Source organism: Caretta caretta, chromosome 4 (genome assembly GCF_965140235.1).
Source record: "Caretta caretta isolate rCarCar2 chromosome 4, rCarCar1.hap1, whole genome shotgun sequence".
NCBI lineage: Eukaryota > Metazoa > Chordata > Testudines > Cheloniidae > Caretta > Caretta caretta.
In genome coordinates, this window is record NC_134209.1 from 46325295 (window position 1) to 46352903 (window position 27609).

The 27609-nt window shown below is 39.1% G+C and overlaps 1 protein-coding gene across 1 annotated transcript in view; it reads right to left on the reverse strand.

Moving 5' to 3' along the window:
* Positions 1-242: 242 nt before the first annotated feature.
* Positions 243-27609, reverse strand: part of ARSJ (arylsulfatase family member J) — a 53792-nt gene continuing 26425 nt past the window's right edge. The window contains exon 2 of the mRNA XM_048846765.2: positions 243-2789. Coding sequence (XP_048702722.2) covers positions 1394-2789 — 1396 coding nt within the window. The 3' untranslated portion in view covers positions 243-1393. The remainder of the gene's footprint in view (positions 2790-27609) is intronic.

The window sequence follows — 27609 nt, forward strand, 5'->3', positions numbered from 1 at the left end:
CCAGTGTAACCATCCATCTGGGTACTGGACAATTCTTCATTAGCATCCTTGTAAATAAGGACAGTTTTAATAGTGTCCTGAATTCAGTAACTCTTTGAAGGACGGAACCGTATCACAGAAATGAAATGTCATCAAATCAAGCCTGCATTTAAAAAAAAAAAACCAAAACAAAGCTTAGCAAGATCATTTTAAAAAATCAAGAACTGAATTATGACCTTCAGTGCAAAGGAGAGACAGAATACTTTTATGAATGCCATAAAAATAAAATATTTTAATAGATATATAAATAAAAGGTTTAGAGTAGACTCCCCCCCAAAAAACATAAAGCCAGTCTAGCTTCCATACAGAAACTGAACAACAATATTTCAAGTGACCACTGAGTCAAATAATCACTTTGATACATTCAAATTAATTGGAGGCAAATATATAATGAAATGATGTACCTGAATCATTCTTCTTTTGCATCTTAGCTGTATTTACAGTAATTTGTGTTTTTACAGTACTATGCAGATTTGGATATGTAAAATAAAATCTCTAATGATAGAGCAAATCAAATCAAATAAAACAAAAAGGTGGCTTGCATCACCCACTGTGAAAGCTTTAATATAGATGAAAGAATTGACTTCTGTTGTAAAATAAATTATGTTTTTTTGTGTACTGTAGCAGAGTTAACTTAAAGTGTATAAACATTACATTCATTTTGGTGGTGTGCTCAAAGACTTCATCTCTGCCTATCCCTATGGTAAATAATATGAGACATGCACTGACTGATTCTTGTGTGTGCTTTTGTTTTTATTGGAAACTGAGCACAAAAAAATCTCCAATTTATGTAAGACAGACACAGTTTAATTAAAAGCAGCTTTTTAAAAAAGCATATAGACTCTTAGGGGGCTTAAACTTTTGCTGTGCTTAATTAAAAAAAAAATCACAACATGGTGACTACAACCCAATATAACCTAAAATGACAGTCAGATTTTGGGTTTTATTTCTCTCTATAGATCATCTTTATCTGTTTTGAAATATCTACTAGTAACTTTTCCAGACCATTATTGAAATATACATTCTATTTTGGGCATGGAATAACCCCACCAAGTATCCTTCAAACAGAGAAATACTGGAACTGAGAGTTATTTCCATTGTTATATGGAATGTAGCTGTGATGGAAAAACATCATTTGTGCTGAAGAGAACGATGTTTGCCACATGGGCATTTATATATTCTTCAGGTAGAGCGTCAGGATAACTTGTGCTGGTATAATGTGAGAACCAACCACAAGGGGAGACTTTTCATTCAGTCATAGTGCAGAGCTGGTATTTCTACTGTGGTGGAATGTCAGCAGCTCCCGAAAGTTGGAGCAGACTGCCTTAGGCTTATGCAATGACAGTAGTTGATCCTATCCACCAGCAAGGTGCAAATGGCAATTTAAGGAGTGTCCCTTTTTCTGACTTGTTTTTTTCTTGTTCTTCTTTTGTTTATTCTCTCCCTTAATTTTACCTGACTTCTTTTTCTTTTCATCCTCCTTAAACCATGGGCCCCAGACTCCTCCATTGAGTTTAGGGTTACTTCTAGGGTCTTTAGCTGGGTATCGAACAGGAACTGCAGTCTTATTGAACTGTGAAAGTCTCCGCAACAACTGCTTCACTATATCCGGATACTTACCAGAAAGGTCCACTCGCTCATATGGGTCTGCAGTTATGTTAAAAAGCCACACTGTTTTGCCAGCCATCCAAGAAACTCGTTCATTGTGCCAGCGATTGGGGCCAGCGTTGCTAAAAGACTGAGGAGGGACCCAGTCACTGTATCCAGGATTTCCTGTCAGTAGTTTCCAGTGGTTTACTCTGATTGCTGACTGAATTGCTGTGTTCCAGATCCCAAAGCCTGCTGCCCATGAGCCATTTTTGGCTTTGGTGTAAATGGGGTCAATGTTGTGTAAAATGTCCACCCTTGGGGAACGTCTGCCTTCACTTATAGTCTCCCATATATCATAGCCATCCAACTGGATGTCCTCATCAATCTGCCCTTCTGCCAATGTGATCAAAGTGGGGAACCAGTCTGTGATGTGCACAAGCTCCTTACACACAGACCCTTTGTTTTTCAGAAGGGGGCTATGGACAAAGCCAACAGCACGGATTCCCCCCTCCCAATATGACCCTTTGCTTCCTCTGAGAGGCCAGTTACTTCCTCCAGCCATTGGTTGCCCACCATTATCTGAAGAGTAGATGAGAATGCTGTTGTCATAGTAACCATACCTCTTTAAAGCAAGGGTCACATTGTTGATGGCTTCATCCAAACAGGCCAGCATGGCAGCATATCTCCGCCTGTTTATATTATTTATTGATCTATAATGTTCAAAATACTTGCCTGGTGCCTGTAGTGGAGAGTGAACAGCTTGGTAAGCAATATATAAAAAGATTGGGGTCCTGGGATTATGAGAGGCTAAGATTTGTTGTACTTTTTGTGTGTACATCTGTGTTGAATATATGCCATTGTCATGATCCCAAGCTGCATTGTCATTCTCATACAGGTCATAGCCACATATCCCAGGGCTGTCACATTTGTAGTGAGTGTAATAATCCCCACTGCCCAAGAGTGAGCCAAAAAAAGAATCAAATCCTCTTTGTGTCGGCATGCATTCTTTACGGTAAAATCCCAAGTGCCATTTTCCAACCATGTGTGTTGAGTAGCCAGCCTCCTTCAGCTTCTGAGGTAGAGTCACATTATCCAGAGGTAAACAGTTAGGCTGAGTAGGCCTTATGACAGAATGCTGAAGGCCTGTGTGTATCTGGTATCTGAAAAAGACAAAAAAGGAGAAATACATATTAGACAGAGGGGAGAGAAAAGAAATGTATGTAGACACATCCACAAACAAGAACACACATGCAATAAATAGTAACTACAAATGTCCCTGCACAAGACAGTCTTTGTTAGAAATGTTTTAAAAGTGTAAATCTCAAAGAATAATGATATCATGGCAAGACATTTGTCGAAACAAGGAAATGGTATATATTTTACTTTAGAAATGTTTAAAGGTTAGTAGTCAATCTTTTCAGTATACTCTGTATACACTGGGACCTGTGAAAAACTGACCATGTTCTGCACCTTCTTGTGCCTGAATCATTTCCTTAGTATTTGTCTGAGTTAAACTGTAAACTCTTGAAAGCACAGATCTGTTTTTTTAACCTAGTCTATGCAGCGCTGTATGGAATTACTATATAAATAATAAATAACTATAAATCCACCAACATTAATGCTACTCAGAAGGCATTGTGCAGCATTATGGTGTCTTTTACAATATACTGTAGCCTTTAACAGTGGATATCTATACAAGCTGATGTAGATATGGCAATTGAAAAATAAGAACGAAAACTTAATCAACAGATTTCTAACTTGCCTTATTGTTATCTTGGTCATATATACAGCATTAGAGTTCAGCATGCAAGCTCTGACCCTGTTCAACAGCCAAGTTGTCACCTTGCCAAACTATTCAAATAAACATCTCCTGATGTCTGTCATCTCTAAGTAGTTAGTTAGTTACCCAAAATATTTACTTATCTGATAACACCCCGATTTGCTGCACCATTCTTTTCCCCACAGAAATCTTTCCCCATGTCCCCATCACATTTGGCTTAGAGAAAATTATATTGTAGAAGATATATTTATGTAAATGTGTTAAAAGCCTCATATTTTCCCATGGTAAACAAATCTACAGAGTGCATATATACTGTCCTGTACTGCGAACAATTAGAAGCATTTTATTTAAATGGTACAATAATAAATTCTGGATTATAGCGGATTCCTATAAAATACATATGATACCCACATGACTAGAAAATGAAGTAAATGTGACTAGCACTACTAATGATTAGAGCCAAATCAGTTAATATCAGTTTCACACTTGTCATAAAGGGAAGGGTAACCACCTTTCTGTATACAGAATTATAAAATCCCTCCTGGCCAGAGGCAAAACCCTGTCACCTGTAGAAGGGTTAAGAAGCTAGGATAACCTCACTGGCACCTGACCAAAATGACCAATGAGGAGACAAGATACTTTCAAAGCTGGAGGGTGGTGGGGGGAAACAAAGGGTCTGTCTGTCTGTATGATGCTTTTGCCGGGAACAGATCAGGAATGCAGCTCAGAACTTCTGTTAAGTTAGTAAGTAATCTAGCTAGAAATGCATTAGATTTCCTTTTGTTAAATAGCTAGTAAAATAGGTTGTACTGAATGGAATGTATATTCCTGTTTTTGTGTCTTTTTGTAACTTAAGGTTTTGCCTAGAGGGATTCTCTATGTTTTGAATCTGATTACATACCTGTAAGGTATTTACCATCCTGATTTTACAGAGGTGATTCTTTTACTTTTTCTTTAATTAAGATTCTTCTTTTAAGATCCTGATTGCTTTTTCATTGTTAAGAGCCAAGGGTTTGGGTCTGTGTTCACCTATGCAAATTAGTGAGGATTTTTATCAAGCCTTCCTCAGGAAAGGGGGTGTAGGGCTTGGGGGGATATTTTGGGGGAAGACATCTCCAAGTGTGCTCTTTCCCTGTTCTTTGTTTAACTCGCTTGGTGGTGGCAGCATAGGGTTCAAGGACAAGGCAAAGTTTGTACCTTGAGGAAGTTTTTAACCTAAGCCTGTAAGAATAAGCTTAGGGGGTCTTTCATGCAGGTCCCCCCATCTGTACCCTAGAGTTCAGAGTGGGGAAGGAACCGTGACAACATTAAAAAATAAAATGTAAGTTAATCTTTTAAATCTAAAGAAGTCTTTCCCCGGGGATAAGAATTTATGAAATTCCAGGAACTGGATGAAACCACTAGGCCCATGTCATATCTTATTCAATGCTGCTTTTCTATTAACTCTTTAATGCTGTGTGGGGGTTAGGGTTAGGTGTTCTTAATTCATTATGCTAATATATAACCTAGTACCATAATAGCATTAATCTAAGAGATCTTAAACCAAACAGTACCAGTATTTAACCTCAACCATAAATTTTTTTCCATCCTCTATTTTCTTGTTTAGGATAAATGTATCATGTGTGTAGAGTCTTCAGCTATTCACTGGACAGATTATTACTATCTGTTTCTGTCTGTGTCTTTAAATATATCTGTAAAACAATCAACTGTATGTGAAAATGTTCCAGTTGTAGAAACAGTTCAAAGAAATATCAGGGTGTTCTTTGTCATTGCAAAGATGGACAGAGTTTTCCTTCTCTCCATGCCTTCCTAATTGACCCATATGGTACCAGTATTATCTTTTCAGTGAACATATTCAATTTTCAAAGAGCCTTCAGGTTCTTACAAAGCAAAGCAGTTAAGACACAGATTACTATAGAAGGAAAATGGCACCAATAGCTATGGGAAAGGTTTCTCAACATAAGTGCTCTGCAGTTTTTATTATTTATTATTTGTATTGCCCACGGGCGCCACTTAAGAACAAAACCACAAAGGCAATAAGTGACAGGTATTAATTATTTGGTTCTGTGGAAGGCAAATTCATAAGCAGCTTTACTCATGGTGACTATCTTGCAATCTTTCTGAGATAAATTCTGTACACTTTATGACTTTCCATTGCAAGACTGGATAAATCTTACAAATAAATTGCTTGAATTTAATCCCATATGTAAAACAGGAGTATTATGCTAAAAAGTCTGGAATTCATGATCATAATTTCAGCATTAGTAACCAATTACATACAAATAAATGCTGACAGACTGGGATGCAGAATCTAATTTTACAATTTCTGACTTTCATCTTTATAAATAGCATTTACATAAAGGTAATAGTGTGATTTGTGCTGTTTTATAAGTGCTTACGATGTACCATTCCCCCCCATCCTATTTTTAGGTCATAACTGTCTGGTTTCTACACATTTAAATTTTGCAGAACAGACCAGTATTTCTACTCTGACAGAGGAACTAAGTAGAATTTTACTGATAAAGTGCTTTTTTATTTCAACAAGTCTTATATTTTCTAAATGTCAGCAAAATGTTTTAAAAGTTACCCCATACACTATCGACTAATCCTAGGACACATCCTTGTAAACGCTGAGCACTACAATATTTCTTATTTTTAAAAAATAGTGGATACCACAATAGCCTGGTGGAATGGTTTATATTGCTCCAGGACCCAGATGCTTTACTCCAACATAGTGTGCATGAGTTACAGCTAACAGGCTTCAATTCAACAAAGCACTGAATTGTAGTTCCATTGATGTCAACCAGGTACTTTGCTGACTCAGGACCAAAAGTACGCAATCAAATTTGGTACATAAATACAAAAGATTCAGTATGTATGAAAATAACTGTACAAATGGAGCATGTGGCATTTTGTCCAGGGACAGACCTGTTTAACTTATAAGAGATCCTATGGGGAATCAAGGAAATGTTATATGTAAGAATATGATCTTCCTAGAACATGCAGAATTCCTTAGGATAAGAGAAATTAAAGATGGAAAAAACCTATTAGATCATCTAATCTATTTTCCTGCCAGTTCAAGACAGTGGGTAATATGTTCTGCCTACCCACAATACTCTTCCTGTAGTTTTAAACAGATACTGTATTAATCTTCATCAATGCATAGAAAATGATATTACAGTTCAGACTAGATGAACACAATGTCCCTTCTGGCTTTGGAATCTATGAATCACCCTGCACCAGTGAAGCCCTTTATGCCACAGGACCATGGGGAGTTACTACTACGATAAGAGGCTGTTGTTCCACCACTGTCCTCCCTTGTCATTCCCATGGGTGGGTAGCAGCTTCAGCTTATGGCTGGATCTTCATCAGACCCTGGTGGAGAAGGCTACAGATAAGATGTGTTGCATAAGCCACATTCACTTCGTGGCCAGTTTTGGGGAACTGTCTCTCAAATTTGGTGGACTTTCCACTTTTGGGATCCTCCATCAGAGTTTAACCAGACATAAGCCAGCAAAAACCCTATATGAATCTGGCTCAGTGTTTTATCATTCAGGTCTTCTGGTTTAGATTTCTATTATTTTGCAGTGATCATTCATGGAAAACAAGCACAACACAACCACAACTTGACACCACAGGATAGTTTCACAGCAGCAAATATACTTTAAAAAGACAGCCCTCTGCTGGCAATCACGGTGTTTGCCCACATAAAACACCACTGTGGAGACAGTACAACTCACATATACTGTAGCTTCACCTGTATTTCTTCTATTTTTATGTGGTTGTGAATCAAATTGTAACAAAGATTTTTTTTTTTTTAAACACAGTATGTGTGTAGGAAGAACAGTCAACTTTTATTAACTTTTATTACGTAGGCAGCCTCACTTTTTGGTCTCATTTGAAAAGTTTCAGATTTTGTGTTACAGGAGAAGACAATCAATTCTTCCAAAGGAAGATTAGGATGTTATGTTACAAAAAACAATACAAAAACAAAAATCCCAAACACTCATAAAACAGTCTGTCCATAATTTACTAAGTTTAGAAATTTCGACTGGGATTTTCAAAGGGTCATAAGTCAGTTAAGGAGGCTAAATCCTATTGAAACTCACTGCAGTTTCAGAGTAGTAGCTGTGTTAGTCTGTATCAGCAAAAATAACGAGGAGTCCTTGTGGCACCTTAGGGACTAATAAATTTATTTATGCATAAGCTTTCGTGGGCTAAAACCCACTTCATCAGATGCACGGAGTGGAAAAAAAACAGTAAGCAGAATATATATTATAGCACATGAAAAAATAGGAGTTGTCTTACCAAGTGGGGGGTCAGTGCTAACGAGCCAATTCAATTAAGGTGGAAGTGACCTGTTCTCAACAGTTGACAAGAAGGGGTGAATACCAAAGGAGGGAAAATTACTTTTGTAGTGCTAACAAAGCTAATACAATCAAGGTGGCCCATTTCCAACAGTTGACAAGAAGCTGTGAGTATCAGCAGAAGGAAAATTACTTTTTGTAGTGACCCATCCACTCCCAGTCTTTATTCAGGCCTAATTTGATGGTGTCCAGTTTTCAAATTAATTCCAGTTCTGCAGTTTCTCATTGGAGTCTGTTTCTGAAGTTTTTATTGTTGGAGAATTGCCACTTTTAAGTCTGTTATTGAGTGTCCAGGGAGACTGAAGTGTTCTCCTACTGGTTTTTGAATGTTACAATTCTTGATATCTGATTTGTGTCCATTTATTCTTTTGAATATAAACTGTCTGGTTTGGCCAATGTACATGGCAGAGGGGCATTGCTGGCACATGATGGCATATTTCACACTGATAGATGTGCAGCTGAATGAGCCCCTGATGGTGTGGCTGATGTGGTTAGGTCCTAAAATGGTGGCTGTAGGTGACGGCTAGTGGCATTCTGTTACTTTCTTTGTTGGGCCTGTCCTGCACTAGGTGACTTCTGGGTACCCTTCTGACTCTGTCAATCTGTTTCTTCACTTCACCAGGTGGGTACTGTAGTTTTAAGAATGCTTGATAGAGATCCTGTAAGTGTTTGTCTCTGTCTGAGGGACTGGAGCAAACGCGGTTGTATTTTAGCTTGGCTGTAGACAACGGATCATGTGATGTGGTCTGGATAAAAGCTGGAGGCATGTGGGTAAGTATAGCAGTCAGTAGGTTTCCGGTATAGGGTGGTGTTTATGTGACCATTGCTTATTTGCACTGTAGTGTCCAGGAAGTGGATCTCGTGTGGACCGGTCCAGGCTGAGGTGGGGTGGAAATTGTTGAAATCCTGGTGTAATTCCTCAAGGGCCTCCTTCCAATGGGTCCAGATGATGATGATGTCATTAATGTAGTGCAAATAGAGCAGGGGTGCTTGGGGACGAGAGCTGAGGAAGCGCGGTTCTCAGTCAGCCATAAAAATGTTGGCATACTGTGGGTTCATGCAGGTACCCATAGCAGCCCCTCTGACTTGAAGGTATAAATTGTCTCCAAATCTGAAATAGTTGTGGGTGAGGACAAAGTCACAAAGGTCAGCCATCAGGTTTGCTGTGACATTAATCGGGGATACTGTTCTTGATGGCTTGCAGTCCATCTTTGTGTGGAATGTTAGTGTAGAGGGCTTCTACATCCATAGTGGCCAGGATGGTGTTTTCTGGAAGATCACCGATGGATTGTAGTTTCCTCAGGAAGTCAGTGGTGTTTCGAAGATAGCTGGAAGTGCTGGTAGCATAGGGTCTGAGGAGAGAGTCCACATAGCCAGACAATCCTGCTGTCAGGGTGCCAATGCCTGAGATGATGGGGCACTGGGTGCTTAAACCATTTGGGATATCTCAGCCTTACATCATATTGCTGCAATTTGATTAATTTTGCGGTAATTAAAGTACTCAATCTACCACCGTATCACTTTAACTGTGAACATCCTCTCAGCATCCAGAACACACACAGACTTTAAATCCCAGCCTGTTACTCCAGTTCTTGCCATTAAAAAAAAAAAAAAGAAGAAGAAGAAATTTTACTGACAGTTACTAATCTGTGGTATCTCAGGTAACTCCTATGAATACTCACCAGCTCTGGAGTGGCAACTAAGCCAGATTTTGCAGTCTATTAGGGCAGTTTTGCTTCAGACCTCTCTGATGAGCAGCTGCTCTAAAGCTGGAGAATCAAGCCAGCAAAACGATTTCCCTATGCTGCCTTTATTGCTCACAATTGTGCAGTATCAAGCATGTGCTTCAAACCAAGCACGGTTTTGCCTTCCCTTCTCCTCTTGGTGGAACTATGACATCAGAGACAAGAGACTCCTTGAACAACTTATTGGTGGGTGGCAGGACTGTGAATGCAGTCCCTGGAGAACCTGTTTTTTAAAGAATAATGGCTGTCTACAAAAGAAGATCAGAAAAGACAGGAAGCAGAAACCTTCACTTGCATTTTCTGGGGGCGTGTGTCTCTGGGTGTAAGGGGAATTGCTTGTGCAGGAACATGTAAATTACATTCCCCTTTGTCAGTTAGTGAATTTTTTTTTGCCAGATTCACTTACCATCATTCCAACAAATACTGTAGTCATATATCACTTCCCATTTTAAACAAACCATTATTAAACTCCCACTATTGCTCCTACCAACCTTTTCCTTCATTGAGAGAATTTGTTTATTTAAAATGGGTGGAATAAAAAGGACAATGGTGAACCTGGGAGTGTGAAACAACATGTGTGTACATATATATGGTTATTGTTTCCTTTGTGTTGAGTTTATTGGGAACAGAACAAAAGATCCCCAACTTTATCACAAATATTTTTTAAAGAAAAAAATGGATTGCATAAATTTACTAAAACCTACACACACGACATGAAAAGAAAAAAGTTTGACAAAATAATTTGCTTGCTTGCCACAGATGCAGTCCTTTCCACCAGTGAAAGCAAACTCACTCTTCAAGCAGAGCCATGTCATGTTATGAAGAAAAAAACATGTACTGGGCTGTAATGGCATGACGAGACAGTCTCGTAAAAGGAATGCTGTCATTATGTCCAAATTAATTCAGAAGAACTTCAGTTTACTTTTGTGTGCACACGTGTATCTGTAAGTACAGACATTGCAGAGAAATAATATATTTATTTTCAATTCAATATAGGTTCAAATTTTGGAGTCTGAGCTATGCAACCTCCGAGCATGTTCAAATAAATTTGTTATCTCTAAGGTGCCACAAGTACTCCTGTTCTTTTTGTGGATACAGACTAACACGGCTGCTACTCTGAAACCTGAGCTCTTCTGTTTATCTATAGGACATAAGCAAGGACAATGGCAGTGCCAGCTTATTCACAGTGCATGAGATTGTGACCCCACTGCCAGCCCTGTATTCCAAGAAAAAGGCCACAGTGACACACCAGATACAGATGGGGGAGAATTCCCCAGCATAAAAACCTGAGAAAGAGACAGTCACAGGCTGTCTTCTGAGGACCAGTGTATGGGTGTGCTAGGGATTGGGACAGGAGAGGAATACTAGCACAGGGATGAGGCACTGCGGAGAAGGTTCTCTAAGTTACACAAGGGCCATTGCAGGGCTCTGGATCAGTCCTCAACTGAGGTGGTGTAAATGTGGCTTACCACCACCATAGCTGATGTTCCCCCTTGCTTGTGCGTTTTATGCCAGGCCCCAGATTCCATTCCAAGCAAGAATACTGTCAACATTCATTTCCATTCAATCTTTCCTTCTCTGCCAAGTCCTCAAGCAAAGGGACCAGATAACATTGATAGCTTTACTGATGCAGATTCATGTCTTCCAGGAACTATAGACTGGCAACTTGCTCTTCATAAGCCACCAAAGAGCCATCAAATAGTTCATAATGACTTTTGTCACTACCAAGCTGGATTGGATTTGACCCGTTAACCTATGCTCTGCTATCTCAAGTCACTAATAATACCCTGAGCCAACCATTCCTGCAGACAGAGAAATGTCAACATGTCGAGTGTCATTAGTCAATGTCTTCAGCCTGAATAATTCAAGGAGTAATGAAATACTGTAATCAGTTATGAAATCTGCATTATTTACACACCCAAAATAAAAGTAAATTACTATGCACATGTGTGAAATTCGTTCAGCCAAAGTATCTCATGGTTGAAATGTTCATAAAAACTCAGGTAAATAACTATTAAGGTTTTCTGTAGTCAAGAGTAACGTATTCAACAAATGGCTGATATGAAACATGAAAAGTATCTATATGTTGCCTTTCATAAAGAAACATTACAGATATATAAAATAACCGATATTTATTGATGTTTCAGACATTCTTTAAAATATGTGAAAATAATTGTTCGATGAAAATACACATTTCAATCATGCAAAATCACTTTGAATTAATTTCATCCATGTGTATTATTTATATACCCACCCCTTAAGAGTCTGTATGAATCTAAATGCTGTAGGAGGACCTTAACTTGACAGCAAAGATTGGTTTGGGGTTGGGGGGAGAACGTCAAGAATCCAAAAAGCAACAGATGTAATATAGGACAACCAATACTGTGTCCTGCTAGTGTAAAACATAAGTGGAATCAGTTTATCACAGCATTGTAATATCTGAAAGTTGGGGCTATTTGGAAGTGATTAGTGGAAAGGTATATAAAACATATACTTATATCTATGTCCAAATTCTGCAAAGCCTACCAGTCACCATTTTTCATCATCCATGCAAAAACTACACAAATGTGACACTTACGAGAATGACATGGGAATATGTTAATCAAGTGAAGATGATGCAGCCTCTTTTTGATATTTATAGATACCTATTACCTGGATATACAGGTGCCTAGGACTGCCTTGCAAAGGTAGGAATTACAGAAAATGAGGGACAGATTTTGCCATCCTTAGTTACATAAAGTTATAGCTTACCCCTTGAATAGACCCTGATTCCAATGGGGCTACTTTAGGAATAAAATACTACTCAGTCAGAGTAATGGTGGCAGAATCAGGCCATAAGTTAATATAATGGTAGCCCTTTCCTAGTTCAGAGTTGCTTTGTGTAGGAATACCCAGGGACACTTGTTATTTCTATGCCATCTAATCTTTATTATTCCCACTGTTCTGCCTAATCATTAAGTGTATTATACAATAGCATTCTTGTGACAGAATGTAAAATATATATATTTTAATACAGACCTGTTAAAATGACAACTTCCCCTTTTTCTCAAAAATATTGCACAGCATTTAAACACAGAAAATGGGCTGATTAATACTACTGGCCTGAAAATAATAAATTAACAATGTAATAAATCTTTAATTCAAAGCTGGAAAGAAAATGTGAGAGCATTAAGCACAAAATAAAAACCATTCACCACATAGATTGCAATGTCCACCAATCACCCCCCTTCTTTTTAATTTTAATCAATCACTGCATTCTTGGAAGTATAAGAAAGAAAGATGCCTTTTTATTGTGCTGTTACAATAGGTGCTCTGGGATGGATGCATGCCAGAAATTGGTTCATGCAATCCCAGAGCTTCTGACAGAACTGAATTCTGTTTCCAAGAAAAGCTACAGCCCTAATAGTTTGAACAATAGTTTTAACCAGATGAAACCAAAAGGAATTTTGACTTTTAAACAACACACATACTTTGGTGTGCTGTTGTATATTGTCAACAGAGGTGTCAATATACGAGAGGCAGGAAGGATAATCTTGAGTTGAAATACAGGACTGAGAGACTGGATATCCAGGTTTTATTCCTGTTTCTGGCAGAGACTTCCTCCACAACCTGAAGCATGACCACTGGAGCTGAGCACCTAATGCTCTTAGACCCCTCTGAAAAATGTCAGTCCTAGTCTATTAGCACTTAATATTTCTCATTTGTTATATGGGGACGATACTACTTTCCTTCTTCACAGCAGAGCCAAGAGCTGAAGGTTATTAATGTTAACACAAATGTTAATATTTTAAAATGCTTTTTGCTCCTCCAAATGAATGCAACATCATATGAATTGGTGGTGTGATACTGATTTGTTAAACATTGCATGGAATCTGCAAAATATGATTTTCCTGCTTTTATGTACTAAATGAAAAATAATAAAATTAAACAGTAACAAATCCTCTTCTGCATGCATCTGATTCAAGGACTGTTGGTGGCTGTACCGGGCACCATGACCATCAGAGATAACCTGGATTGTTTCTGAAACAAACTGTATTTCTTCTTTCTTAGAATGGTTTGCTCGCTCCTCTTAGGCGATTGAAATAGACCAGCTGATCCTTGCTGTTCCTCGCATTTAAGCCATTCAGAACTGATCTATGGAACTCCCTCTCTGAGGATGTCCACTCCTTTGGGTGGATACATCTTTGACCATTTTGGCCTGTCATTTAACCCATCAGCTATTTCATTTGCAATTATTTTCTTACACATTTTTGCTTAAGAAAATGACTGAAGTTGCTGGGCATAGGCTTCAATAAAAGCCAAAACAAAGAGCAAAGTGTTAATTTTATTCTTTAATTGAAGTCTTCACCCTGGTGAAAAGTGCCTGATTGAAAGCAGGGGAAACTAAAGTTCTTTATTTATTCATGGAACAGGTTCAACATGGAATTTAAACACCCTTATTACCATCATCTGATCTGAAGTCTATGCAGGTGGGTGTGCCTTTGTATCTCAAACAAAGAAATGAGTGGGTAGCACCCTATACTCTACTTCACTACTGTTAGTCATTTGACAATTCTCAATTAACACATCAAATGTTACATGGACTGTTAAATGGCATGTAAAGGAAAATCAAATTCACAGAATGTCATCATTCAAAGCACAATGTTTTATTTATTCTAAGATTTTTTTAAAATTTATTCAGAGTAATGAAAACATGGAGGCAAACTGTCCTCTCCCCCGACCCATGAATGCTGTGGGACCAATATTCTTTATTTTTTAAAAAATCCACATGCTGGGATTGAGAGAGGTAATGTGGCTTTGGTACATAGACACGTCCAGCTAGTAAGAGACAGTCCCTGCCTGATCAGTTTCCAGTCTAAAGATTGTCAAAGGCATGAAGGGAAACAGGTTCCTATTCAACCCTTAGTCACTGATGCCAATGGGTCTTTAGCTCAGATTAGGTCTGAGTACGAAACAAAAAAGACACCTGTACCTAAAGACAGATTTTAGAACCACATTTTCTAATTCAGGATCTGATGATCCTTTCCCCCTTTGTATGCCTTGCTTCAGGCAGTGGCATTACCTGACCCAGAGACTGAATTAGTAGAGGGAACCAATGAAAGAACCCTCAGGACGCTAATACTTAGTAAATTTTTTTTTTAAACTTTTGATAGTAGGAAAACTGAACTCTGTTCACAGTATAGTAATTAAAAATCCCATTACTTTGTTCTCAAGAGTAGTGGGATGACAACACAAAGCCATGTCCACATGGAACGCCACTGGAGAGACTTCCACAGGATCCCGGTGTTTCAGAGTTGTCTCCCCTACTCTGGAGAGATGTGCTAGAATTCAGGTGGAGGGTACAATCTAAATCTGAGTAAGAACAACAAGATTTGGTTCTACAATATTTTTGCCTAGGCCTATAATAATTTGACAGACTTAAATGTAAATCATTTTATAATTATACATTTTGTAAAAATAAGACTTTCAATCAAGTGACTGTCTGAAGATTATGTCTAATATTAAACATATACATAAGCCATACAATAACTATTTTTAATATTTTTAAACTGTACTTAGTTAGGGAGTTAAAAGGCTGATTTTGATCCCATACCAAAATATATCAAAAATAACTGTACAGTAGGTAGTGGAGTTACACAGGCATAAATGAGACTTGAATCAGTTACCTAGGTCTTGGTGGTAAATTTTCAATGCACTGAATACAAATAAATCCATTACAAATTAATGCTATATGCTGTTTTTTTGTTTCACTTAATTGTATTATATGGCTGTGTTCTGTGGATATTTTTCTCTACCTAAAAGCATTTGTGTAGTTGAGTGATATTAACACTTTACATGCTCTGATAGCTGATGACAAGTCAGATGCCCTTTTGAAAATATAGACTGCTGCACATCAAAGTAAGGGAATGCATTACTCAGGAAAGAAAACATCAGTGCAACAGTAATGTTCAAGAAGTAGATGGGATTTATGGTAGGGTTACCATACGCCCAGATTTTCCCAGACGTGACCTCTTTTTTGATCCTCTGCCCCCTGTCCGGGCAGATTTCTCAAATAAGAGGCAAATAGGAGGGATTTTTGCAGAGCAGACATTGCAGGTTAGAAAGAGCTGTTTCTGTGCCCCAATTAGTCCCTTTCTTGCAGCTAATCGGTCCCTTCCCTGCAGACACAACTGCTGGATCCCGCCCACCCAGGCCCTGGCTTCCTGCTCTACAGAAGGGGAGAAGCCCGCAGGAAGGTGCTGACTACCTCCACCTTGAGAGTGAGGTCACAGGTACTCCATCCAAAAACCCCTCAGGTGCTCCTCCCAGTACACACATACACCCCTCCAGTACCTCCCAAATACTCCCTCACAGTACACCCCCTCCCGTACCCCTACTACCTCCTCAGAGTACACACACACACGTCTCCCACACCCCCAAAATATGTCCTCCAGCTCCCCTCCAGCAGTGTCCTCTTTTTGGGAACCTGAAATATTGTAACCCTAATTTATGGGCCTGATTCAAAACCCGTCAAAGTCAAAGGAAAGACTCCCATTCACTGGTCTTTGGACCAAGTCTCATATTTCTGATTTTCTCTTTCCACATCGCAGAGACTCAGAAGGATACTTGTTCATGCTCCATTTTGGTTCGTACCAAAACCAAACAATGCTTTACATCCATGTCAATCTTATTGGGGTACAGGGTGGATAAAAATCAATGATTTTTAAAAATTAAAAAAAATAGATTTTTTAAATTTAAATCAGTTTTTGATCAAATGCTTTTTGAGGAAAAAACCTATCTAAAGATAGTTTTATTTAAGATACATTATAGCTCAAAGATATCATGGAATAGGGATTATAAATTCTAATTCTATAGTATGACACAATATATTCATATAATGTTTAAGAAAAGTTTTGTAAATGAGTTCCAGTAGTTCATGGATTAGGGACCCAACCTTATGGGGCTCCAGGGGCTTCTATATAGATTATTTAGATTAATCTTTCTATCTACCCAATGGGACTCAGTGCTCAGTCTAGAAGATACCATCAGAGATGCTTAGTTTGGCAGTTCTCAAACTGTGGATTTGTGTCTCCAAAGATAACGTTTGTTAACAGCAAAAATGTTTTTAAATAAATAAATAAAATAAATAAATATATAGAGGTGAGAAATAACAGACCTCAACCCTATTGTCCCTCTGGAAATTTGTGTACACACAGAGTCAATCCCTTACCTCTCTCTAAAAGTGAAAAAAGTTTCAAAAAGTTCAGTGAATAGAAGATTGTTGGGGGCAGAATAGATCTGGACGAGGAGAAGTCTGGAGATAAATGTGAGAAGGGACAGACAGTAGAAACAAAAGTGAAACTGTTTGAACAGCATATTGCAGAAGTCTTTCTGAGTGTAGCCTTCATTGATTTGAGATCTACCCTACCATTCTCTCCCTAGAAGGGAAAACCTATAATGGCAGCAGGACGTAAAAGAGACCCAGTTTGGGAATATTTTAATGAAGTTCCTCTACCTGTGGGTAAGACAGGCATGCGTGCAAAATGCAAACAGTGCAACAAAGAAATGCAAGGCCTGGTTGCCTCAATGAAACAATATCATGAGAAGTGTTCCTTCTCAGGAGGAAGCTGCACTGAAGATGATGAAAGGAATATTTCTGAACATACAGGATCTTCAGGTTGGTAAACTTTTTTATTTCATACTTCTTTCTTAAGGACTGCCTGTCTTCCTTCTGGACTATTCTTGAATTTTCATGTTTAATCAAAAAATATAAGTGTTACTCTGTGGTACTATCATTTTAGATGCAGTTGTGTTAAAAATAAATAGCTGAAATAGGCAGATCTTCCTTTTACAATTTCACCTTTAAAGTAGTTGTCATAAATATAAAGGGAAGGGTAAACACCTTTAAATCCCTCCTGGCCAGAGGAAAAACCCTTTCACCTGTAAAGGGTTAAGAAGCTAGGATAACCTCACTGGCACCTGACCAAAATGACCAATGAGGAGACAAGATACTTTCAAAGCTGGAGGGGGGCGGGGGGTAGAAACAAAGGTTCTCTCAGTCTGTGTGATGCTTTTGCCAGGAACAGAAAAGGAATGGAGTCTTAGAACTTAGTAAGTAATCTAGCTAGATATGTGTTAGATTCTGTTTTGTTTAAATGGCTGATAAAATAAGTTGTGCTGAATGGAATGTATATTCCTGTTTTTGTGTCTTTTTGTAACTTAAGGTTTTGCCTAGAGGGATTCTCTATGTTTTGAATCTGATTACATACCTGTAAGGTATTTACCATCCTGATTTTACAGAGGTGATTCTTTTACCTTTTCTTTAATTAAGATTCTTCTTTTAAGATCCTGATTGCTTTTTCATTGTTAAGAGCCAAGGGTTTGGGTCTGTGTTCACCTATGCAAATTGGTGAGGATTTTTATCAAGCCTTCCTCAGGAAAGGGGGTGTAGGGCTTGGGGGGATATTTTGGGGGAAGACATCTCCAAGTGTGCTCTTTCCCTGTTCTTTGTTTAACTCGCTTGGTGGTGGCAGCATAGGGTTCAAGGACAAGGCAAAGTTTGTACCTTGAGGAAGTTTTTAACCTAAGCCTGTAAGAATAAGCTTAGGGGGTCTTTCATGCAGGTCCCCACATCTGTACCCTAGAGTTCAGAGTGGGGAAGGAACCTTGATAGTAGTATTGACTGTGAGTGAATGCAAGGAGTAATACTAAATGAGCAGTATGGTAATAATAATTAAATAACTGCATTGACTTATTTTGTTTAGGGGAATGCATCCTTAACATATAGGATTCTGAAGACTATCCACCTTCAAGATCACCATCGTTTTCTATAGTTTCAGAGTTATCTGCCAATGATAGTGTTTCAGTCACATCATGTGTGTCACATAGCCACAGTATACCTCACCTGTAGAAAAAAGAATCTGCATCATCCAGAAACAACCATACATAAGTTTGTGAAAAGAACCAGCAGATTACAAAAAGAGGTAATTGATGAAAAAATTGCCCAGTTTGTTTATGCAACAGACTCTCCTTTCCGCATGATTGAGAACCCACACTTCATTAAGATGGTTCAGTCATTAAGACCAGGATACAGTCCACTCAACAGAGCAGATGTCGCAGGCAAATTGCTGGATAAAGTGTATGAAAGAGAAATTGAGCAGTGTGCAAAAGGTCTAGAGGGTGAAATTGTTAACCTGAGCCTTGATGTGGAGCAATGTCCACAATGATCCTGTTGTATATGCTTGTTTGACAACAGAAGAATGGAATGTCTTCCTTACAGAAACAATTGATACATCAGGAAATGTACACACAGCAGAATACTTACAAGAAGTAGAAGTAAAAGCTACAACAAACTGAAAAAAAATGCAAATGTCTAGTACGCAGCTTGGTCACAGACAATGCTGCAAATGTATCCAAGATGAGAAGAAATTATTTAGAAGAGAGTCCCAAGCTAGTAACATACAGTTGCAGTGCTCATTTGATGCACCTCCTAAGCCAAAGCCTTCAGTGTTCCAGAAAGAAAAGGCTAATGTTGTTGAAATTGCAAAATACTTCCCTAACAACCACTTTGCAGCAGCTGCTCTGAAAAAAAAGTGGAGGAACCAAGCTAACTCTCCCACAAGATGTGCGCTGGAACTCAGGAGTGGACTGTTTTGAGCATGATATCAAGAACTGGCCTAATCTGATGACAGTTTGTGAACAAAATTGTGAAAAAACAGACGGCACTGTCACAGCCAAAGTTCTCAACATTGGGCTTCAGAGAAATGTTGAAGACATGGTGAGTACCCTGAAGCCTATTTCTGTAGCCTTGGACAAAATGCAGGGAAATAGCTGTTTTGTTGCTGACGCTGTTGAATCTGGAAGGAACTGAGATAGATCTTAAAAAGAGAAATATGCAATGACAGAGTTAAATTACAAGCATTAAAAAAAACAAATGGGACAAGCACGATCTCCAGCTCATTTTCTTGCAAATATTCTCAATACTCAGTACCAGGGTCAAACCTCAACTGCTGAAGAGGAGGAGATGGCTCTGACATGGACATCCAGCAATCATCCCTCCATAATGCCAACTATAATAAACTTCAGATCTAAGGCTGAACCATTCAAGAAATATATGTTTGTTGATGATGTTTTAAAGAAAGTCACACCAGTGAACTGATGGAAGTCCCTGAAGCACTAGGATTCAGAGACTGTTGAAGTGATAATCTCACTTTTAACAGCAGTAGCTTCTTCTGCCGGTGTACAAAGAATATTTTCTTTCTTTGGACTAATTCATTCCAAATTGAGAAATCGTTTGGGACCTGAAAAAGAAGGAAAGCTTGTTTTTCTTTTCCAGATTATGAACAAGTGAAGATGACTGAGTTAGCTGCAGAAGCCAATATTTTAAGTTTCTCATGTTGACCTGCCTGACATAGTTGTTTTATATATAACTTTTGTATTGTATAATTTTTTTTAAATATTTCATTTAACTATTTTAGTTAAACAATTTTACAAAAACAAACCTGATTTTAAAAAACTTGAATGTTTAACTAAATTCAAAAATTCATATACTTGTTTTGTTAAAATATTATGTTTGCTGTTGAAGAAAAAAATCCAGAATATAACACGTTGCTTTTTTAGTTAAATAAAACAATTTAAATGTCTGTCTGGTGATGTTCTCCTCCTAATACAGCATTGCAAGAGAATCCTCCAACTATTAATGATTAACCTGTTGAACTGGAGATAGTTCACCTCCCAGTGAGTTCATAAATATCTGCTTCAATTACCTTTGGTAAATGAAATAATCAAATAATCATTCATTTTCTGATATAGCTGTAAAACTAATCTGAAAAGTTTTCAAAATAAATCACTTTAAAAATGTATAGTGTGTACCTTCTAAAAATGAAACCTAATCTATCTCTGAGTTGTGAAGAATATGCATTAAGGTTATAACAACCAACAAGAATGCACTTTTATGTAGAAATCCACGATTACATCGAGTCTTCCTGACTAGTCATTTAAATCAAATCCACTCTGTTGGGGTATGTCTCCTCATAAAATGTTCACTATTTATTGGTTGTGTATATGGTACAGAAAATTTATCATAATACATGGACATGTGTTCACTAAAAAAACCTGTATGTAGTACCAAGTTCCAAACACAATATTGCTAACCTCCAATGTTAAACTATCATACGTCACTCCCTAAAATATCATGAGATTGCCTTAAAAATCATCAGATTTTTAAAAATAACGGGGATTACTTTTCTTTGCCATCTGGTGGTGGAACGTGTAAGAATCATGTTTTCAAGCTTTCCTTTGCAACTATGAGGGCTAGAAACTATTTTTTTTAAATGAACGCAGAGATCCTCGGGTAATAACAGAAGCTGGGAGCTTTAAATAAATAAATACAGAAAAAAGGACCCACATTCAGTGTTCTAGTAAAATGCAGGTTTAATTATAAGAACCTAAGGCTCTGATTCGAAAGCATTTCTAGTCTGGACAGCACTTTAGCATGTGCTTAAACCTGTTGAAGATAAGCACGTGCTGAAGTGCAGTCTTGAAGAGGGATGGATTTAAGCATATGCTGAAGTGCTTTCGCTGAATTGATGATGCACCTCTGCATTCCTAACACAGTAGGAGTCTAGGAGCAGATTTTTAAAGGTACTTAGCTGTCTAAAGATACAAACAGGCACCTAGTGGGATTTTCAAAAGTGCTCAAGTGCTTAACTCATATTGATTTAAATGGGAGTGAAGTACTTTTAAAAATCACACTAGGTTTCCATCTGTATCTTCAGGCACCTAATACCTTTAAAAATCTGTCCCTTCAGAGTCTTTTTTTTGTCATCCCTTACTATAAAGTCAAATTAAGATGTGTGCATGTGGAGGGGCCCTGCGAGTATAACTTCTGGGTCCTCAGGGTAACACACTCTCCAACAGGAATTCAGTATGCATTCTCCTCTGTACCTTGCCTATGTAAGGAGCGGGAAGCAGAAGAATGGGGAGGCAAGTGGCAGGTCTGCCCTTGCTCCTCATCCACACTATGGTTCCTATACAGGGGTGTAAACATTGTTCCCTCTATGCCATCCTCCTTGTCCTGGCCCAACTACAACCTGTTCTGTAGTTTAAGATAAAACAGCTACAATTTAAAAAGAAAGAGCAAGAAACCTGTTAGCCAGGTAGCTTGCCCTCTGTTTACTTGAATATTGTAACAATTTATTTGAGAGCTAGTTGGAGTTCTACAATTCAGGTTAAAAATCAGGATGAGAGGTTTTCTACCTCCATTATTAAGAACAGCAGTTTTCCAGTGGTTGGAGCAAAATGGGCATCCTGGTTTCCATTCCCAGCTCTGCCACAGACTTTGTTTGTCACCTTGGTCACATCACATTCAGCCTGATTTTCTGAGCACTGGCAGTTCCCACTAACCTCAGCTGCAGTTCTGAACACCAGGCCTGTAACCTCAATTCCTTAATTCCCTCCTCCGCCCCCCCCCCCCCCAGTATCACCAGGATAATAATAGCTATGTCACAGGGATGTTGTGAAGCTCAATTAATGTTTGTGAAACCTCTTAAGATCCTTGGATGAAAGAATCCAGGACTGCAAGTGCAAAATATAATTTTTATCCATCAGTAATTACTGTGAAAAACATATTTCACAGCAGCCTTGTACTTCAATATTTTTATTTTTTTATGTAGTGAATAAAATAATCATTATTTTTATAAGTTGATGAGGACTGCCTATTAGACTTATTTCTCATAAAATTTTAATGATTGTTAAGAAATCCTTACCATGTTCTAATATTTGTACTCTATGTTCATGCTGGCTCAATTAGCCATCTGTCTTATTTTTTCAGATTAAAGTTTCTTTCATCTCAGTTTAACTAATCATGGAAATTTTCTATTAAAAAGACTTTTTTTAAAACACTAAAAAATTACTATATCTCCTTGGGTAATAGAGAGGGAGAGGGATATGCAGTGGTTTGAGCATTGCCCTGCTAAACCCAGGGTTGTGAGTTCAATCCTCGAGGGGGCCATTTATGGATCTGGGGTAAAAATTAGGGATTGGCCCTGCTTTGAGCAGGGGGTTGGACTAGATGACCTCCTGAGGTCCCTTCCAACCATGATATTCTATGATTGAGTGATTTGACACTATACGCAACCCAAAAAGCAATAAACGATGCATTTAAAGTTTCACGAACAGAAGGTAGAAAATACAAAACCCAGAAATGTCAAGCAAGTCACATATCTAAATATTGTCCCATATAATCCCCAAGGATTAATATAGTGGGGAAAAAGGATGAAGCTGTAATATTTTATAGAGTGATAGTCACATAATTTTGGATTTGGATTTAATGCATATATCCAGGTGAAAAGTCTGAATATGTTGTGATGTAATTTAATTTGTATTTTCTGAGTTAAAAAAAACACAACAGAGAGGGAAACAAACATTTCATATTATATATAAGGGGGGGGAGGCCCGCAAAATTGTTGTCCCAAACATTTACACATGAGAAAGAAACCAACCTATATTTTAGCTTTTAACCCTCTCAATCCCATGGAGTTTAACATGCTACAGCTGCAGTTTCTTTCAGAAAATCAGTTTTTTTTGCAGAGGAAAATGAAGAAAATATGCATTTTTTTTCAACTAGCAGAGGTTTCCCTGGGAGTTCCTGGTTTAACAAGGTGATGGGAGAGGGAGTTTGTTGTTATAGAGGACCAGAGATGGAACTTGGGACCCTGGCCAAAGGCCGGGAGAACGGATACCCCAGCAACTGGTGACTGGGAGGCCCAGTTCGGACACCACAGCTGGGAGGACAATGAGCTGCAGACAGAGGACCCTGGTGACCTGACCAGCCGGTTCCAGCCAGTGGGGAACAAAGGATGGCTGAGAGGAGAGGAGGCCCAGGCAACACTGTTTACCTGGACAGGAGATAAAGAACAGAGACGGGGCTTGGGGACAGGTGATATTGGATGCCCAGCTGGAAAGCGCAGGGTCGCTGGACTGGAGATAGAATAGGGGAGACTTAGATGTACTGTGCTGAGGGAGGCCAGGCCTGAGGGCCCCGAGAGTCTCCTATGCTGTGTTCAGATGCTCGATAAACACTTCTGCTTTACACTGGCTGAGAGTCGCTCCAGTCTAGAGAACAGGACTGCATTATTCCCTCTGGGAGTGGAGGCCCCGGGGATCCAGAACGAGTGGACTCACTGAGGGGCCCCACGGTGAGAGACAGGAGTGCTAAAGGTTTAGAGCGGTGCAGCTCCAGGAGGTGGAGGGGCTTAACACCCAAGAGAGAGTGGACCCCCTAGAAGGGCGTCACACTGGAGGGGGTTCTTCCCCACGGACAGTACGGGGCCAAGAGTGGGCGTGACCTGTGAGTCCGTGACACTTTCCCCAAACCTGAGCAAGAGCTCCGTGAAGCTTGAAAGCTTGTATTGTCCACCAAGAGAAGTTGGTCCAATAAAAGATATTACGTCACCTACCTTCTGTCTCATATCCTGGGCCCAACATAGCTACAACACTGCAAATTTGTATACCAACAGGCAGCCTTCTATACAACACGGGGGAGATTCACAAAGGCACAACTGACTTTCACTAGGAGCCTAAATACCTTTCATGCCTTTGCAAATTTTCCCCAGTTTGGAACAAATGGATAAACACTAAAGTCCCCAGGACCAGATGGTATTCATCCAAGAGTTCTGAAGGAACTCAAATATGAAACTGCAGAACTACTAACTGAGGTATGTAACCAATCACTTAAATCAGCTTCTATACCAGATGACTGGAGGACAGCTAATGTGACAAAAAAAACCCAAACAAATAAAACAAAAAAAACCCCACGTTCCAGAGGTGATCCTGGCAATTAAGGGTTGATAAGCATAACTGCAATACCAGGTAAATTGGTTGAAATTATAGTACAGAACTGAATTATCAGACAAACAGATAAAGATGACTTGTTGGGGAAGAGTCTACACCGCTTTTGTAACGGGAAATCATACCTCACCAATCTATTAGAATTTTTTGAGAGGGGTCAACAAAGATGTGGACAAAGGTGATCCAATGGATATATTGTACTTGGACTTTCAGAAAGTCTTTGACAAGGTCCCTCACCAAAGGCTCTTAAGCAAACTAAGCAATCATGGGATAAGAGGGAAGATTCTCTCATGGATCAGTAACTGGTTAAAAGACAGGAAACAAGGGGTAGACATAAATGGTCAGTATTCACAATGGAGAGAGGTAAATAGCAGGGATGTGTATTGGGACCAGTGCTGTTCAACATCTTCACACATGATCTGGAAAAAAGAATAAAAAGTGAGGTGGCAAATTTTTCAGATGATAGAAAATTACTCAAGATAGTTAAGTCCAAAGCAAACTGTGAAGAGTTATAAAGGGATCTCACAAAATTGGGTGATTGCATTGATCAGCATTGAATTTCATCTGCCATTTTGTTGCACAAAGTAATGAGAAGTAATGCATATTGGAAAACTACACATTGAGCCCGATGATCTAGCCAGCTTTCTATCCACCTTATAGTGCATTCATCCAATCCATACTTTTTTTAACTTGCTGGCAAGAATACTGTGGGAGACCGTATCAAAAGCTTTGCTAAAGTCAAGATATATCATGTCCACAGCCTTCCTCATATCCACAGAGCCAGTTATCTCATCATAGAAGGCAATTAGGTTGGTCAGGCATGACTTGCCCTTGGTGAAGCCATGTTGACTGTTCCTGATAATCTTCCTCTTCTCCAAGTGCTTCAAAATGGATTCCTTGAGGACCTGCTCCATAATTTTTCCAGGGACTGAGGTGAGGCTGACCGGTCTGTAGTTCCCTGGATTCTCTTTCTTCCCTTTTTTAAATATGGGCACAATATTTGCCTTTTTCCAATCATCCAGGACCTTCCCTGATCAGTATGAGTTTTCAAAGATAATGGACAATGGCTCTGCAATCACATCAGCCAATTCCCTCAGCACCCTCTAATGCACAAGTCCATGGGTTCAGATCTAATGTATGTCCAACTTCTCTAAATAGTCCTTAATCTGTTCTTTCACCACTGAAGGCTGCTCACCTCCTCCCCATACTGTGCTGCCCAGTGCAGCAATCTGGGAGCTGACCTTGTCTGTGAAGACTGAGGCAAAAAAAGCATTGAGTACTTCAGCTTTTTCCACATCATCTGTCACTAGGTTGCCTCCCCGATTCAGTAAGGATCCCACACTTTTCCTGACCACCTTCTTGTTGCTAACATACCTGTAGAAACCCTTCTTGTTACCCTTCACATCCCCCCCCAGCTGCAACTCCATTTGTGCTTTGGCTTTCCTGAATACACTCCTGAACGCTTGAGCAATATTTTTATACTCCTCCCTAGTCATCTGTCCAAGTTTCTACTTCTTGTAAGCTTCCTTTCTGTGTTTAAGCTCACCGAAGATTTCTCTGTTAAGCCAAGCTGTTTGCCTGCCATATTTGCTATTCTTTCTGTACATCAGGATGGTTTGTTCCTGCACCCTCAATAAGGCTTCTTTAAAATACAGCCAGCTCTCCTGGACTCCTTTCCCCCCCATATTAGTTTCCCAGGGGAGTCTGCCCATCAGTTCCCTGAGGGAGTCAAAGTCTACTTTTCTGAAGTCCAGGGTCCGTATTCTGCTGCTCTCCTTTCTTCCTTTTGTCAGGATCCTGAATTCAACCATATCATGGTCACTGCTCCCCAGGTTGCCACCCACTTCTACTTCCCCTACTAATTCTTCCCTGTTCGGGAACAGCAGGTCAAGAGGAGCATGGCCCCAAGTTGATTCCTCCAGCACTTGCAGGAGGAAGTTGTCCCCAATACTCTCCAAAAACTTCCTGGATTGTCTGTGCACTGCTGTTTTGCTCTCCCAGAAGATGTCAGGGTGATTGAAGTAACCCATGAGAACCACGGCCTGTGATCTGGAAACTTCTGTTAGTTGTCCGAAGAAAGCCTTGTGTACCTCATCCTCCTGGTCTGGTGGTCTACAGCAAATGCCCACCACAACATCACCCTTGTTGCTCTCACCTCTAAACTTAACCCAAAGACTCAACAAGTTTTTCTCCAGTTTCATATTATAGCTCTGAGCAATCATACTACTCCCTTAGATTCATCTTAGAAATGAGATGATGAAGTTGGGGGAAGATAAGGTAGAAGTCTATAAAATCAGGAACAGTATGGAGCAAGTGAATAAGGAAATGTTATTTGTCCCTTTGCACACCACAAGAAACAGGGGTCACCCAATTAAATCAATAGGTAGCAGGTTTAAAACAGCCATACTTCTTCACACAATGCACAGTCCGCCTTTGGAACTCATTGCCAGGGGATGGATCACTTGAAAATTGCCCTGTTCTTTTGCTCCTTTTGAAGCACCTGGCATTACCCACTGTCAGAAGACAGGATAATGCACTTGATGTAACATTGGTCTGATCCATTAGGGACATTTTTATGTGCTTATGTTCACAGACTTATAGAGATAGTGTCCTATAGTTCTGCATTAATCAACCACCCCTCGCCCCGAACTACCTATGTTGGTATACTCAGTACATACAGTGTGAGCTAAGTAGTGATCTTTGTCATGTATTCAAATAGTAGCTGACAACAGGAGACATGTATTTGCTCAAGAATCAATTAACCATGTTTCTCACCAGAAGTGGGCACATACTGTAAAATGAGTACGTTTTCACAGTCTCATGTCACTGAGGCGTCTTGGAATCTGTCCCTGCCCTTTGTGAGTTTGGTTGTCTAACTGAACTGGGTTTTCATGGCTGTCTCATTTGATCATCATTACAAAACTCAGTATATAATACAATTAGATTAACAACATACTCTTAATGCATGCATACCAGATTCCTAAATATTTAAAGGTTCAACTTTTCAAGGAGTGGAGTCCTACAATTTTCAGCACAGCATTCAGAGCTTTTATTTGCTTAAACATTATTTTTTAAATGTACTTGAACAAGCATATTATAAGCCAAAATGGGGTTGGCCCAAAAGTCTAGCAGCAGCACACTGAGATACCACAAAAGATATTTGAGACTAACTCAAGCTTCTGACTAGCAAGGAATGAGAAGTGTCATGAAAACTCTGCTCTCAGACTCTGGGAGAATGAAGACTCTTGTACCACTCTGA